A 16588-nucleotide genomic window follows, 5' to 3' on the forward strand; every position below is an offset into this window, starting at 1 on the left:
TGGGTAATGCAGAAGAACTGTTTACAGCAAACCAAAAATTGAACTTTTCACAAGAATAATTTCTAGATTTTCACAGAATATTTTGAGTTTTAGATGTCATGAGCTATATTTCCACCAAATATTTCCCTCTCAATTCCACCATATTGTGGTTCTCACAATACTTTAGACAATTTAAAGTCCCAGTCTCTGTCCTTCAAAGGAAGGATTCTTTCTCTCCTGTTTTTCTGATGAACTAGTACCATGCACTTTATCTCCTTTTCTGTTTGGATAAGTGTAGGCTGATGTAAAGTACCTCCATTTTTTAACTTAACTCCTATATGGATATATTCAAGTTTTGCAGAAGAAAAGTAAGCAGCCAAAATAAATTTAGACTTTCCACTGATAATTGATGTTAATAAATGCAAAATAAAATTAGCATTATCAAATGTTTAGTGACAGTTTATGGCTACAGTAATTGCAGCCTCAATAGTTAAACTTAGTTTTATGATCCTCTTTCAATAAATAATTTTTAATTGTTATTAAGTTTTCTTTCTCATGCCATGTGCCATTTTGGCAACAAAACCAACCATGTTAGAATAACTAATTAATGAGCAGTAAATGCCTGGAGAAAAGCTACCCTATTCTCAGTATTTCTCCTTGCAGAGCTATAATTTATACCAGTTGAAGAGTCTGAGACTAATATGAGGATTTGAAAAGTCCGTAATTTGTCTCGTTTGAAATCAGCTCACTTGATGACACAACTTTCAACACACACTTTTTCTGATCTCTCACACTTTTCTCAAGCGCCACAACACATCCTGTTTGTGCTGGCAGCCAAATAGCATCTTGTGCCTTCTGACCAGATGTTACGATTTAGGACATCCATTTTGCAATCATTATTAAGACCGACATGGTTATAATTCTCCTGCCCTGTTAAAGTCTTTGAAAAGACTTGAAAAAAATTGAAAAGTCTTTGAAAGCTTTGGATACAGCTCCACTATGCACATCACTGGCAGAACATAACTGAGTTACTACTTCAAAATGAGTGATGGTGCTTTTCAGGTACATGGGCACAATCAGAAACACCTCAGCAAGGAAACACAGCTCTGAGGGGAGTATCTGAATGTAAAATCTTACACAATACTAGTAAACACCCAATTTCTTGAGAAATCCATTACTCCCCATTCCATGAAATCTGAACTTACACCCATTACATTACATTCAATAATGAGAATTAACTTGAAAGAAGTCTAAATACGAGCAGGAGAAGCATCAAACTTAACATGCCAAAGTGATAACCTTAAATCCTATCAACTACTGTGAATGTTTTGTTAAACTAAGATGTCGACGCCATAACAATGACAACTGAAGATTTTTCATCTTCAAGATATCATTAGTCCTGTTCTGTACTTCTCTTCCATAGTCTCAGAGAATATGTTTTCATTGAATAAACCAGAAATCTTGAAAGAAAATAAGACGATAAACTTCCTTAAGAGAATACACTGAAAAAACAAGGGGGACTGAGGGGTTATGCAGAAACATAGATTAGGTTAAATGGTCTAGTGACTAAATGACTAATTAAGCAAAAAATAAACATTTCCAACTTGTATATTTCCTTTTTTTTTTTTTTCCCATTTATCTTTCCTTCTGTCCAAATCTGTACCCCAACATAAAGGGGACAAAAAACATGAAGTGGAATCAAACTTTAATAATAGAATCTTTCAATGGTTTGGGTTGGAAGAGACCTTAGAGATCATCTAGTTCCAACCCCCCTGCTATAGGCAGGGACACCTCCCTCTAGACCAGGTTGCTCAAAGTCCCATCCAGCCTGGCCTTTAATGCTTCCAGGGACAGGACATTCACAACATCTCCGAGCAACCTGTTCCAGTGTCTCACCACCCTCGCAGTAAAGAATTTCCTCCGAATATCTAGTCTAAATTTACCCTCTTTCAGTTTAAAGCCATTTCCCCTTGTTCTCTCACTGCATGCCCTTATTAAAAGTCCCTCCCCAGCTTTCCTGTAGGGCCTCTTCAGGCACTGAAAGGCCACTGTAAGGTCCTCCCCACCATGGAGCCTTCTCTTCTCCAGGCTGAACAACAATAATGCCATAACTAAATTATGTCCTTGTTTAAAAATATTTGTATTTCAAAATCTACTTAATCATTTAAACATTAATTTTGTAAATTGAAAACAACTGAGCAGTAATGTAAAACAAAAATTCACAAGGTTAGAATAGGAAACCCACCTCTCGTGGAATAGATAGAGCTTTTATCCTCAGTACGTGATTTGTTGAGATTTATGAGGAAGAAAAAAGCCAAGCTATTCCAGCAAGAAAATCAAAGCACTTCAAAGAAAAGGACTTAAAATTTTATCTTAAATGCTTATCTGCTACTTCAGCGTTTAAGCTCCAGCTCTTCACAAAAGAAAGTGAGCTGACCACAAGTATGAGGACAAAGGAATGCTGAAATGTTGAACTCAAGGTAGCCAAGCTGAAACTTCACAGGGTTTTGTAAGTCAGGTCAGTAGTTCTAATAGCTCTATAAACTGGATGTCAGTCAAGGTTTTGGCACATTTCATAAAGTGTTGCACATCCAACCAGTATGTTCATACTGTATGAGTTCATTATAAGTAAAAGAATGTGTGAGAAACAGTGAAGAAGAGGTAGAGGTTTTAACTGAGCAACTAGTATTCTCACACATCTCCAGGCAGCCATAAAGAACCCAAACGTAACACAATGGTATGTTTTATAAAGCAAAGTAATGGACCAAAACAGGAGCAAAATAATTTGGTGTGCTGAGTAGCTATCCCTAAAGCACTGCAAATGTTTCCATCAGGAGGCAAACAGGCTATCACACAACCATCATCTGAAAGTGGATCTTGTAAAAAATCATTGATGTAGGGGAACTGGAGAAAACCCTATGGACTCAGGAATTAGCTGACAGAAGAACAAGGTCTCTCTTCTGTTGTTGCGGAAACCTAAGACCAGAGTTCAATCATCCACTCTCCTAGAACTGTATCTCCACAATGCATCTTTGCTGGCAACTCAGTTTATTCCACATACAGACGGTGTATTCAGAATACAGACAAGTAGCAGAGAGCCTTTCATCCCCCTGCAATTGAGTATACTACATCGCACTTTAGAGCACAACTTCAATCTTAGTCTCAGCAGGAGGGAAAGTGCTTTAAGTGTGCTGATTGAGTACCTGGATGCAATCCACAAGACTCCAGATAGAGACACAAGACAAAAATCACACCTGAAAAGAACCCCTCCAGTGTACTAAATTGCTAGTACATAATAATAATAATAATAACACTTTCTGCTTCTCCACTCCACCCTCTTTACCTCATTTCCCAATTTCCTATTTGCTCTTAACTGAAAAGACATTCAACATCAAATTCTGGAAATGCAGCTTCCTCCTTACCACAAACTGTCGCTTTCTGAGAAAATCTATTTGACATCATCTTTGCTCTCCTTGAGCTTTGTGAGATCCACACAAATAATTTGATTATACTAGGGGGATACAGAAAGCTCAGACACACAAGCAAATCAGTACGTGTCTGCTAAGACGTATTAACTATGGAAGAGTTGTAAGCTAAAGTAAATTACCTAGCAGCAGCATTTGCTTTAGATTAAGAGAAAATAAGCACAATTAATATGACTCAGCTCATGCAGTACTTCGATAGTGATTTTACCAAGAAGCTATTCCTAGAGGAAACGCATAGGCTTCGATGCATCGAAGAATAAGAGCATGAGTTCTCTTGAGACCTTGCAAGAAGAAATGAGGATAACAAAGCAGCTACACAATGTACCAGAGAACTGTGTAAAATTATTTACAGTTTTACCACCCAAAATATTGTTAAAGTAGTTTTTTGGTGAAGAGTTAGTAATGAAGATTGCAACATTTATTTCCATTATAATATACTGTGTGTGAGGTACTGTAATTACACAGAAGAAAAGAGAAGGGAATTCTGCTCCCAACAGCTTCCAGTTTAAAATAGGTTACAACAGGTTATAAACAAGAGCCAGAATTTCAAGATAGCAATGAGACAATAGTGACCAGAATCATGTGTTAAGCTTCAGATAGCATCAAGATTTGTGTTAGTGCCTTAGCAAGAGGCTTAGAAAAATAATGAAAAGAGAAAAAAACATATGAAAGCACTGTAAGAAGGGAAAGGAGTAACTCAAAATGAGAGTTAAAACTCAGTTTACGTAAGACACTGTCCAGAAGTGTAAATAGGCTGGGAGACTTCAACAAAGAAGCAGAGAAGAAAATTACCACTGCAGTGATCTTCTAAGTTTATATGAGGAGGTGAAATTGTTTTTGTTAAGACCACAGAACTGGAGATTTCAGTAAACGGAATTTGAAATAATGACAACTTAGATGACAGTTTTATTGTGTGTGCATGGAGAGTGAAAATAGTTGAAAGAATGAGCAAAATTAACCGTAGCTTGGAAACGAAGATGAAGAACTGAAGAAGGCACTTGGAACATAATTTCACCATCAGAAGTGAGAGGGGATGATTTAGCAGTTGATCATGCTCAGTCCAGCTAAAGGCTGAGCCACAGCATATCAGAGAGACAGGCCAAACTGCCAGAAAAAAAGACAGCTTTGTGTCATAGGAGTGGAATGGAATGGAGAATCCAAGCTGATGTTTGTGAACAAAATCACTCAAAGGGCAGGAGAGAAATGAATCAGAGGACAGGACCCTTTAGCAGACCAAACACAATATTTTGGGGTATAACAGCATCTCCTGAAAGATAATTAGTTTGTCTCAAAAAACAGATGGAGAACCACTGGCAGTCAGCGTCACATAAAGTAAGATTTTAAGTAGGGATTCTCAGAAAAAGAGTCAAATATAAGTGTCAGGATTAAATGATGGCAGAAAGCAGAGGTTTTTGTTGATTGATTGTGCTTAATTAAAGAAATAATAATATACTAGTTCAGAAAAAGGAGAAAGATTAAAGGAGGTTCTAGGGAAAAGGAATCCTCATTCCCCAAATGAGGAAGCCATATCTGTAGGTGAAGCAGTTGAAGAAGGGGTGCTAGTAGGTGGGACAAGGTTATGGCACTCTGTTGATTTTTTCTTCTTGGAAGCAATCAGCAAGACCTGTTTAAAGATGAAAAAGACAAGGACACAGGGACAACTGAAGTATGACTTGGCTATGCCAGAGGCAGGGGATGAAGCTCAAGGAGGACAGACATGTTTCTATCAGAGGAATTCAACCTATTCATGGGACCTATCCAGAGATGCCCCACAGCAAAAGCAAAAGAAGCAGATGCTGGAGGGCAGCCAGACTGAAACTTGATGATAGGAAAGAGAAGGGAACAATTAGAGAGTAGAGGAGGCTGCAGAAGAGAAATATTTTTAGAAATGCATGTCACTAAGGCATAAACACATATAGACACTTTGAGAATGACAGCTAAATGAGCTATGCCTTTAACTGCATGCATTACTTTTCAGAAAAATCCTTGAAAGACAGAAACATGGCTCTGCTTCAACCGAGAGAGAAACTGAGATGCAGAGAGGGGTAATATAAGTATAATACCTCAGTGCCCATTTCCCTGCTCAGTGATTGTGTAACTACACGCATCATGATTTCACTAGCAGTAAGTGATGCAACAGGCAGGACCCTTTGTCCAGGCCCATAAATAGTACTAGCTACATTAGCCATAAATAGTATCAGGTACCTTAGCAGATGGTTGAGTGATCCTTTGAAGACATCTCCTTGCACAAAATATTGAAACTATTCAACCTGTCAATTAACAGCACAGCCCTCTGCAAAACACTCTGCATTACTACTTCTATGTCCAGAGCTAACAGCAACTGAGAATCTGCTCAAACCTCACCATGGCAAGCTGATTTGCAGCACATTCCATGTCTATACCATCTATTAGAGGGAGCGCACAATACTTCTTCTGTACAGTTTCTTGATGTGCTACCACTGTGTCTTTATCCAAATGTATCTTCATCCCATTCACTCATAACAGAGTCACCATATTTTTGCTAGGGCGCATACAGGCATGCAGAAGGAATGGACAAGAGGGTCAAGTGGGATCACTTTGCCACCAGGAATTAACAAGGACAAAATAGAACAGAGCAGTTTAACCATCACTGAAGCTCTGTAGCTCATGCCAGCTCAATGCCTTCCCCAGTAGACTTTGCAGCAAACACACAGATGTTGGAGTGCCTGCCTTGCTGGGCATGCAGAACCCTGCTGCTGCACGCACTTGGGGAAACACACTCAAAACTGAGAAGCAAATGCTGCTTTCTGACCACTGGACAGCCTCAGAAGAAATCAGATCTCCCAGTAAGCACGAGGACAAGCAGCAGGCAGCTTGCACAAGGAGCTCATGAGAACATTAGAAGCCTGGTATAACTGGCTCTTGCCATTTACAGAACAACACAGAGCTTCCTGTCACCCTATTTCTTTCAGGATCCCATGCAGGTGCAGTCCTGGAGCACACGTTTACAGACAGTAAACACTTTAATGTGCCATTTCACCTTCCCCTGCTATTAAATCAGGATGACTTGTAAACAAAAAGCAAATGCTGCAGCACTGCGAGTACCCACTCCTCCCGCTTTGAGGAGTAAACTGCTCTCTCTTAGGTGGCAGTGAGACAGAAAGCTGGGAAAAGTCAAAATGGTGAAGCCATTGAAAAGCCTCTGAAAGCAGAGAGCTTCAAAACCCCTGACACAAGGCACAACACAAGACTGGGTCCTGCTCAAAGGGTGTGCACCCGTGTCACCAGAGTCAGCATCTAGAGAGGGGCACCATTTCCTTACCAGAAAGAGGTTTTTTGCCTCTAGAAACTGTAGAAAAGGCACCACAGGGGAAGGTACAGAAAGAACATTTGATGAGAAGATACCAAGACAATTCCTCTCCCATTTATGAGTTGTTGCAAATCATTTAAAAAAAAAAAAAATGGTGTAACTAGCAGACAAGGAAATTCTACTGAATTGCAGCTCCTGAGCAGAGACAATGAGCCTTCTTAGGGCAGCAATTAATATAACTGACCTCAGTTAAAAAAAAAAAAAAAAAAGGTTTTAACCCTACACCCCAAAAACGAGCTATTGAAAGCAAACAGGTAAGGAAATGATTAAACAAAGTGTTAATCTCAGCCTCCACCAGAGGAGCATTCTGTGCAGGAAAACTGGAGTCCAGAGATATAGTCGGTATTTGGGGTTTTGTGTTTCAGGGTGAAGGACAGAAGATGGTAATTCCAGATGCCCTATTTTTCATAGTGAGAATGAACCTGTTCACATAGTACTTTCTCTGCATCTTTACTGCACCTATTCACATCTATGAGAAAAACATTAAAATTTATGTATTCCAAGATCTTTTAATGTTGAAAATAGAAGTCAATCTACCCAGCACTGTTACCACAAAACGTTACGTTCTACCCCCGTACTGCACAGTACATACTCTACAAATGATACTAGGTTTGTACAACTCTAAGAACCTAATATCAGTAAAGGAACTGCTGTTTCCATATTGCATGCTTCTCTTCACAAAGATCTAATTTTCCTGATGCAATGATGACTATGCTGTCACCCTGACCTTTGCTGGATCTCATTGAAACATAACTGAATTGAACTTGTCCAAAGTGGAACTTGTTCACATGCATCCTGACACTTCTCCTCACTCCACAAACAAGCTTCATTATTCCTGATGAATTCATTACTTTTAGGTAACCCTGTTGCTTTTTTAAACTACAGCAGAGGAAAAGGGGAAGCATAAGATCTTTTACAGTCATTTATAAAGAATAGCAATTACATGCCAGTATGAACTTCCCTTATTGCACCAAGTAAATGTTACTTCTCATCGACTAAAACTAATATTTTTGTTTTAAGAAGAAAAAAAAAAAAAAAAAGGAAAATATATGTCACTAGGCAGAAACAACTACGTCCGTCCCGTCACTTGAAGGGAAAGAAAGAAGCCACAGCCTTACCACCAGGGAATTCTGACGAAGAGCCACGCTTGTCCTGTCAACTCCCATCCCTCACCAAGCAGAGAGGAAACTCTTACAGGAATTGGTTGCAAAGCTGAAGTTGCCCAAGAGGAAACTGGTGTGTCTTTTACAAGTCATGACTATGCAAACCACAAGCCAGGCATCAAAGTAAGTGATAAAAGCCATGCCTGTCAGAGGCATTAACACTGGAACCAAGCTAGGTAGAAAGAAAATTGAGCATGGAACGGAAAAATAAGAAATATTATCAGATAGCTAGTTTTAAACATTTTGTTTCACAAATAGAAACTGGTTAAAAACTTAGAATCAAATACAGCTGAAAAAGGTTCTGAGTGCATTGTGGGAGACAGGACAGCATAGGATAGATGCTCTGTGACAAATCCCACTGTGCAAGTCTCAGCAAAGTCTCAGTTGCTGACCCGTTCTTCAGGTGCCCCTTCAGCCTCACTCTCCTAGGGGTCCTCCAGGGAAGAACCCTGCACCCAGAGTTACCAAGGGTGCAGGGCAGCCTAAGCCCAGACATGCTGAGGGAAGCCCTCGGGACAAAAGGAAGGATGGGCATGAAGCACAACCGGTTCTTTTTTTCTGGGTCACCTACAAGGTGTGTCCCAGGAAACAACATCCAAATAGGGATGGCGCTGACAGCAAGGTCTGCAGAGGAGCACATGCTTCTAACAGTTTTGCACCAACTATTTTTATTCCTCTTTTTTTTTTTTTTTTTTTTTTTAATTTGAGTACCTGATGCACTGACAAATCAAACTGAACAGCCCTACCAAAAAAAATATGGGTCAGGTGCTTCAGTAAGTGACATTTTTATTGGCCCTAGGAGACAAAGAAAATAATCAGGACCTGCAGCTTTGGATGTTTTTCTGTCTTTTCGGGCCTATGCATTCAGTAGTTTCAGTCATGGGTATATAGACTTACAGAACGAATCAACATATGACAGTAGCATAAGAAACTTAATTTTAATTACACTCTTTACACTGTTCTCTACCTATTTCACATATTGCATTAGTCTAGAATAGACAGGATGTGCACTGTTAAATCTTCTTCAAGGTGCTGAACATTGTTAGAAATAAGGTAGATTGTCTCATGCTTTGAAGTGAACTTTCCTTTCTACTCTGAAATATTACAGGCATGTTTCTTCAAAGCAGCACGGAGTTGTGCTGTCTAGGGATGCTTAGTATTTCCTCAGATCTCTCTCTGCTGTGGCAGGCAAATTCCAGGGTCCACGGGGAGGTATAGGAACCACCCAGAGGTCTGGCTGCTTTACTATTCAACACGATGAAATTACAGTGCCACCTGTAGGACACCCCGAAGAAATTTAATTTGGGCCTTGCTAATGTCACGAATGCCAGTTGTTATAATTATAAGGCTTTCTAGTAGTCTTGGCAGATGCATAAGTACATAGAAAACAGGTGAGTCACATCAGTCTACAGGGAGTAACTGGAAAACCTGGTTCACACTGAAAAACATGCACTGTTTTCAGTATATGAGAGCACCCAGACAAAGATACTTTGCCACTGAGATGAATTTTTTGTGGGATGAGAACAGACTAGAGCAGTGAGCTCATTGGCTATCCACCTTGTGCCTCTATAGTGAGGAGAGAGTTGCTGCATTTTCAACATGACCCAGCCAACGCACCAGTCACCCCCAAACACACAAATCTGGGGAAAGCTTCCACAAAAGCTGCAAGCATTCTCTCTCTTTTTTTAATCCCCTTTACAAAGCACAAGTAAATCATTTTGCTTTAAATCTACTTTTTAGCTGTCAACTGTGTAACTATATGCATTATATTTTTGTGACTGCTATTTGTGTTACATGCATATGGTATTTTGCATCAACTTTGGGAAGAGCTAGTTAATCTTTCAGAATACAATGATAAACTTACCTTTTTGTCTCTTTTTTTCCTGTTTACTACTCATTTTCCACCTTTTCTAGCACAAAACAGCTAAGATGATGCCTGTAAAAACTTTTCTCCAATGCGTCATCTAAAGATGCACAGTAAGACAAAGTGTATGAACTTTTGTTGTTAAATTTCCATTAATAACATTTGAAGTGGAAAATACTCAACTGATTAACTTAATGGCTCTGTTGTTGAAAATATCAACTCAATAGAGAAGGAGTAGAAAGCGTTCAAAGACAGCTTCTTAAGGTGCAGCTGTAGTCAAAAAACAGAACAAAATGTTCAGACAAATAAGGGAGGGAATGGTGAATAATATAATAGGTGTAGGAATGCTTTTGTGTGAATTGATGACACAGCCCTGTGTAGAATATGTGTAAAATAATAATCGCCGATATATGATGGAAAGAATATTGTGAGACTAAATATCAGTGAAGAGAGTGATCAAGAATTGTCAGAAAAAAAGGTCTCATATCAAAATGAACTTAAATATAAACAGCTTCGTAATGTGGAATAACTGATAAGAGATTTAACATAAATATTTAAAAATTATTATTTAGACTGGGAAATACATCTCTTTCCTAGTCATATAATGCTAAAAGCAAAGGAGGCAGGGAAAACAAACAGTTAAAGGTGACGAGCAAGATGGAATGAAGGAAGGGGATTTTTGGTACATTGTTTGGAAATCACCACTCCAGTAAACTGAGTGTGAAAGTCGATGCAAAATTGAAATTGTTACTCTGTGAAGCAGAGCAAATAGTGAATAATTGTGTACAGAGAGCAGCAAATAAAGTTATTTACAGGAACATTAGGTTGACATATACATGGCACAGGAAAATTTTATTGTTATTATTATTAGCTTCTCACAGACACAATAGAGATGAAGAGTAAGAGACTGTCACTAACTTCTGAGTGATGATGCACATCACAGGAAGAAAAAGTTCAGTAGGGTGAGTGATGTAAGGAGTTAAGAAGTGATGCTGAAAATTGTGCATAAGTATGTTGAAGAAATTACTAGGCTCCTGTCTGAGGGAGTGAGTGGGGGAGACTGGGACAGAAGGGAGATTTCTGGAATCCTGGGACCCACAGGGAGTCTCATGCTAATATGACTACAAGGACACACAAAACCTTGAAAAGGGCATTATGTAGGAATTCCCAGTTCTCATTAATCCGTCAAGCTTCTTGTGAAGAAAATGATTGAAGAAGCAGAATAACCAGAACTGTATGTGCCAGGAACAGGAGGGCAGTTCACAGATTAATCTACTATCGTGTTCCTGCAGCAGATAAAAAGTTTGTTTCATCAGGATATTGCATAGGGGAAATGCTTGCTGGGTTGAGAATTCAAGCCGTGGTACTTTTATTTTGCTCTTTGGGAGGAGCAGCACAGGAATCATAAAAAAAAAAAAGTGACCCAAGTCACAGATTTGCAATAGAAGCTCATTGGATACTGTGTCTTTTTAATTAAAATAACTCTGTTAATCTCTGTTTCTTACCAGGTGGAAAAATAAGGTATCATTTTAGCTTTCCTTTGCCTATTCAGCCAAGTAAGTATCCAATAAAGGCAGAAAAAGGTCACAGAAAGCAGATTATATCACTTATTACAGTATATATGTATATATCGGTTGTGTCTCAGGCTTGAGACCACAAGTGGGAAGAGATGCATCTCTGTCAAGTAGTATGATTCATACTTGCCATACCCGACTGTTACCTGCAAACCAGTTGTTGCTGGCACTTAACATCTACGATAGAAAGCTCCCAACTCCCACTACCAAAATGCTTTCCTCTTAAGCAGTAAACCTCTGTGTTTTTCTGTTTTAACTCGTTTTACAACGAAGTGAATTTGAAGCTGAGAGACCTTCAGCACTCTGGTGTTGAGAGAATAGTGAGATGTCATATGCATATCACTCCAGCTTTGTATTCCTTTCTCCCCAGGACCATATCAACCTTGTGGGAGTATGAATTTGCAGAATTACAGGGAAATTAGCTGTGTATTTACCTCTAACTTTGAGAATAAAATGCTGATGGACTAAACAGGACTGGCTGCCCCCTGGGGAGAACAAGCACCGAGAGACTCCCACCCAGCTCTGGCACTAACTCACCTCTTGACTCTGAACTGACACATCCACAGCTCTACTTCCACACTTTTAAAGGAGGCATACAGTAATCACCTACATTAGAGGAATGTTAAGAAAATTCACTAATACCTCCATTTTGGAGTTCTCCAAAATAAACATTTCACAGGAGGGAATTATATTAGCTGCCTTTTCAATGACACCGTTATTGGAAAAGAGAAACAGAACAGTTTCCAGAAAAGTGACCAGAGAATCACTTCAAGTGACTTGAAAATAGATTACCAATGCTAAATATTATATGGTGGTTTTATTGCAGCACTATACTAACCAAGGAGTTTAGCATATGTACAGAATTCTAAACCCTACTATTTGCTTCAAGGTCATTTCTTGCACAACTTTATGCCACCACTTTCCTTTCATCTTTCATAAAAAGCCTTCTGTGGTTCCAGTTGTACTAATATTGCCGCTGCACAGAAAGAAAAAGGAACAAGGATCTTTATACAAATTTTCACATAAAAAATCTTGGGAATAAGAGGGGATTTGTTGAATGTAATGCTTTTCTTGAGAGGGAAAAATTAACCAGTAAAATACACCCTATAAAGTCGTACTATTAAATTCCTAAGGCTAGCACATCTATATACTTGTAAAGAACACAAAAGAAGGATGTTTCATCCCACATGTAAGATCAATAAATAGATAAAAAGCCAGTACAACTATTTATCTTTATCATCACATTTAATAGTTTGCCAACAATTTATCAATAAATAATGAGCAACTTGGATGTAACTCACCCAGAATGCAATGAATTCCATCATCCTTTGGGGTCTGCTGCATTTAAAAGTAAAATACTGTCCTTAAAAAGTTATACGAAATATAGAACGTATTGGTTGCCTTCAAGATTTTAACTTGCAAAAAGTCCTTTTATGAAATAGCAGCAAGAAGAGGCTGACCTATTGCCATATTTTTGCTTGCACACTTATTTCTCAAGTAATGGCTTTTAGAAATGATACTGTCCCTAGGTGTAAACACACCACCTCTACCATTTAGATCGACTGAATTAAATTCCTTTCCAACACACTCTGTATGAGTTGTTATGAGGAGAGCAGCCAGCTGCTGAGCCCTCAGGCAAAGTATGTCATGCAGCAATGCCAACATGTTTACCAGGAAGTGCTCCGACCTCAGTTGCGTGCTTGCTTCTCACCGGCATTTTGTGCTGAGGTTGCAGAGCAGTTACATTTGCTACTTCCTCTTTCTCTCTTTTACACCACAGCAGTCATCCCCAGCACAGCAACCCATCTATCAGCATGAGAAGGGTGAATGTTGCTCCCTAGTCACTCTTTCTATCTCGCTACAGCTTTTAACATTCCTCTACTCTCTCACCCTATCTGCACTTTCCATCATCAACAGCCAGTCATATTAAGGTGAGATAAGAGAATTAAAGCACTGTGTGATACATCATCATAAATGTTTGAGTCACTGTGGTCTAGTGATTAAAGTCTCCCTCTCTATTTTACATAGGCTTCTTTTGCTAGTATTTAAACACCAAGATTCAAGAAATCTTGGTTAAAAAAAATATATATAAGTATACAAAATATACATATATTTTTACCAAGTAATTTTTCTCTAGATTAACATGCACCTCAATATGTGGTACTACATCTGCAGATCTCCAAACAAGTTGAGGAATAGAGCTCAGTGTCGAGCCGATTCTATAAAAGGAAAGTGAAAAGTTAGGACAACATTGTGCTGTGGTGGTTAAACTGAACAAGCAGGGAAAAAAAAAAAACAAGAACTTGTGCTATAACTCTACCAGAACTTCCACACTGCTAATGATAGTAAGTCTGTGCAAAAGCACAGAAAGCTTCCTATTCAGGCACACTGAGGATATCTCACTGGTTTTTGCATAGTGATAGGGGAGCAAGTGCTTAACTGAGTCTCAAAAAAGCCCTCCAAATCTTCCTTGATTAAGGAGATAATGTTTTCTACACTATTGTCAAGTCGTTAATTTTCAAGTTTATCACCACTAGCAGAAATTTATTTTCCTTTCATACCAGAATGGACAATTCACTGGGCAAGCTCATCTGAAAGCAGCGATTTGAAAAGAAGACAAAGAGCCTATCCACTGCTGTCCACCCGCGCAGCCATCATGACTCAGTGCTGTTCCTACGCACTGTCCCCGACATTTTAAGCAGGGCTCAAAGCTCCTCCATCCCACCACCACTCCTACAGAGCTGTTCTACCGCTAGAAACAACTGCTGAGACCCAAACACCTCAAGACACAAGGCTTTGGACATATCAGCACTTTGGCAAACACTTCCAGATCACCTTATGCATTTCACTATCAGTAGTTTCTGTTAAGTTTTCTGCTTAGACAAAAAAGAGACAATGGGGACAAAAAAGACACCATTAGCAATGCATTTGGTGCAGCCTGATGCTACAGCAAGGCTCTGCAAGGGAGATTACATGCAGCACAGGAAGGCAGAGAGGCCCTTCTGCAAGTCTTGACAGCATCAGAAAGATCTCCAGAATTAAAACAAATTTCCTTGAACACTGCAAAGTCCATGTTAGTCCATGCTGACTGAGAAGTTAGATGTACAGATTTCATTCCCAATACTTCCTTTTGCAGAAGCTTGGTAGCTATGTAAAAAGAAGTATGGATAATCTGAATGCCCCAAAGGGATGAAGGAGGTCAAGTATCTGTATCTTTGACAGTGAAGAAAATAGATCCTATGGGTTTGAGTTTTTACGTGTGTTTTGATTTGGGATTTTTTCCCCTTCCTTCCTAAATTACTTACATGCCAAGTTTGAAAACGAAATAAAACCAGATTTTTAGTCTAATCTCTGAATTGGGTGAGAGTCAAAGTAATTCCAAACCCACTCTTTGACAACAACCAACAGCAGGAGCCAAAGTAGAGAGAAAAGGAACAAAGGAAAACATGAAGTGAGGACCTGCATGAGCATATCTGGCCTTCCACAGTTTGGGGACATCCTGAAGTAACTTTAGCACAGCTTTGTCATGTGCAACAACTCTTAACTGCCCCTCTTTCCATTAAATTATACTACTTGCTTTTTAGAAAGATTTTTACTTTCAGCAAAAGAGAACCTATAACAAGTCCCCAAATTTAATTGTGTGGTGTGTGAAAAAGTATTTACATTTTATTTAAACATGCTGGGTTTTTTTTGTTTGTTTGTTTTTTAAATTAGGTGACACATTTTAATTTCTGTATGAGGAAAAGCGAGCACTCATAGCCAGGTAATCACCTTTATCACATTGCATCTCAGTCCTCTTTTTGAAACTGAGTAGCCCCAATGCACTAAAACTCTAGCTCCTCTTTTCTGAACCTTGTTTCTGATCTTTGTTTCCCATATTTTAATTAATTGTTAACCCACAAAAAACACTTCTCTTATCTTGTGGCTGCCTAGCTACCGCAGGTCTTTTTGCAATATCTTTGCGAGGTGATGTCCGGAAATCCACATCCACTGTATTTATTTGTACATCAGCAAGTAGTGCAATAGGCCAGTGAATCTGTAGAGCAAAATGAAAGCTGAGGATCTGACAAGTACTGCCAATGAGTAGTAGCCATAGTCTCACGGACTGATCAGCGCTGCACCTCTGGAACACATCTAGTTTAATTTTATTCAAAGGATACTAACATTATGTAATGTCAGACTGGTCTATCGTGTGAACCATGGCAAGGCAAGTGGGGATAATCAGAAGATGTGCTTCCTAAATGCGCTTCTCTCCGCATCATAGAATGGCTTGGGTTGACCTCAAGGATCAAGTTCCAACCCTCAAGTGGCAGGCAGGGCCACAAACCTCCAGATTTGGTACTAGACCAGGCTGCCCAGGGACCCATTCAACCTGGCCTTGAACACCTCCAGGGACAGAGCATCCACACGCTCTCTGGGCAGCCCGTTCCAGCACCTCACCACTCTCTGTGTGAAGAACTTCCCCCTGACATCCAATTTAAACCTTCCCTCCTTGAGCTTAAAATCATTTCTCCTTGTTCTGTCACTGTCTATCCTTGTAAAAAGTTGATTCCCCTCCTTTTTATAATCCCCTTTTAAATACTGGAAGGCTGCAATGAGGTCACCCTGCAAACTTCTCTTCTCCAAGATGAACAAGCCCAGCTTCCTCAAACTGTCTTCGCAGGGGAGGTGCTTCAGCCCTCAGATCTGATCATCTTTGTGGCCCTCTTCTGGACCCTCTCCAACAGCTCTACGTCTTTCCTGTACTGGGGCCCCCAGACCTGGACTCAGTACTCCAGATGGGGCCTCATGAGGGCAGAGTAGAGAGAGACAATCACCTGCCTGTCCCTGCTGGCCACCTGTCTTCTGATGGAGCCCAGGATACCACTGGCTTTCTGAACTGCAAGAACACTGCTGCTCACGTTCAGTTTTTCAGCCACCAGGACCCCCATGTCCTTCTCCACAGGGCTTCTCTCAAGTTCTTCTCCCAGTCTGTATATACATCTGGGATTACTCCAACCTAAGTGCAAAACCTTGCACTTTGCTATGTTGAATCTCATTAGTTTCAAATGAGCCCACCTTTCAAGTTTGTCCAAGTCCCTCTGGATGACCATCCCCTCCTTCTAAAGTGCCAATTCAACTTCACGTCATCAGCAAATTTGCTGAGTATGCACTCAAGCCCATCATTGGATGAA

The 16588-nt window shown here is 39.7% G+C and overlaps 1 protein-coding gene across 3 annotated transcripts in view; it reads right to left on the reverse strand.

Moving 5' to 3' along the window:
- IPCEF1 (interaction protein for cytohesin exchange factors 1) overlaps nucleotides 1-13045 on the reverse strand; it is a 68994-nt gene extending 55949 nt beyond the window's left edge. For 2 of the 3 annotated variants that reach the window (XM_046939252.1, XM_419684.8), the window contains exon 1: nucleotides 7932-7999. In XM_046939252.1, the coding sequence (XP_046795208.1) occupies nucleotides 7932-7979 (48 nt within the window). In that variant the 5' untranslated portion in view covers nucleotides 7980-7999. Of the gene's footprint in view, nucleotides 1-7931; nucleotides 8000-12715 lie in introns of those variants that run through there. The other variant, XM_015284254.4, reaches the window with a different exon arrangement.
- Between the last annotated feature and the right edge of the window lie 3543 nt (nucleotides 13046-16588).

Source organism: Gallus gallus, chromosome 3 (genome assembly GCF_016699485.2).
Source record: "Gallus gallus isolate bGalGal1 chromosome 3, bGalGal1.mat.broiler.GRCg7b, whole genome shotgun sequence".
Lineage (NCBI taxonomy): Eukaryota > Metazoa > Chordata > Aves > Galliformes > Phasianidae > Gallus > Gallus gallus.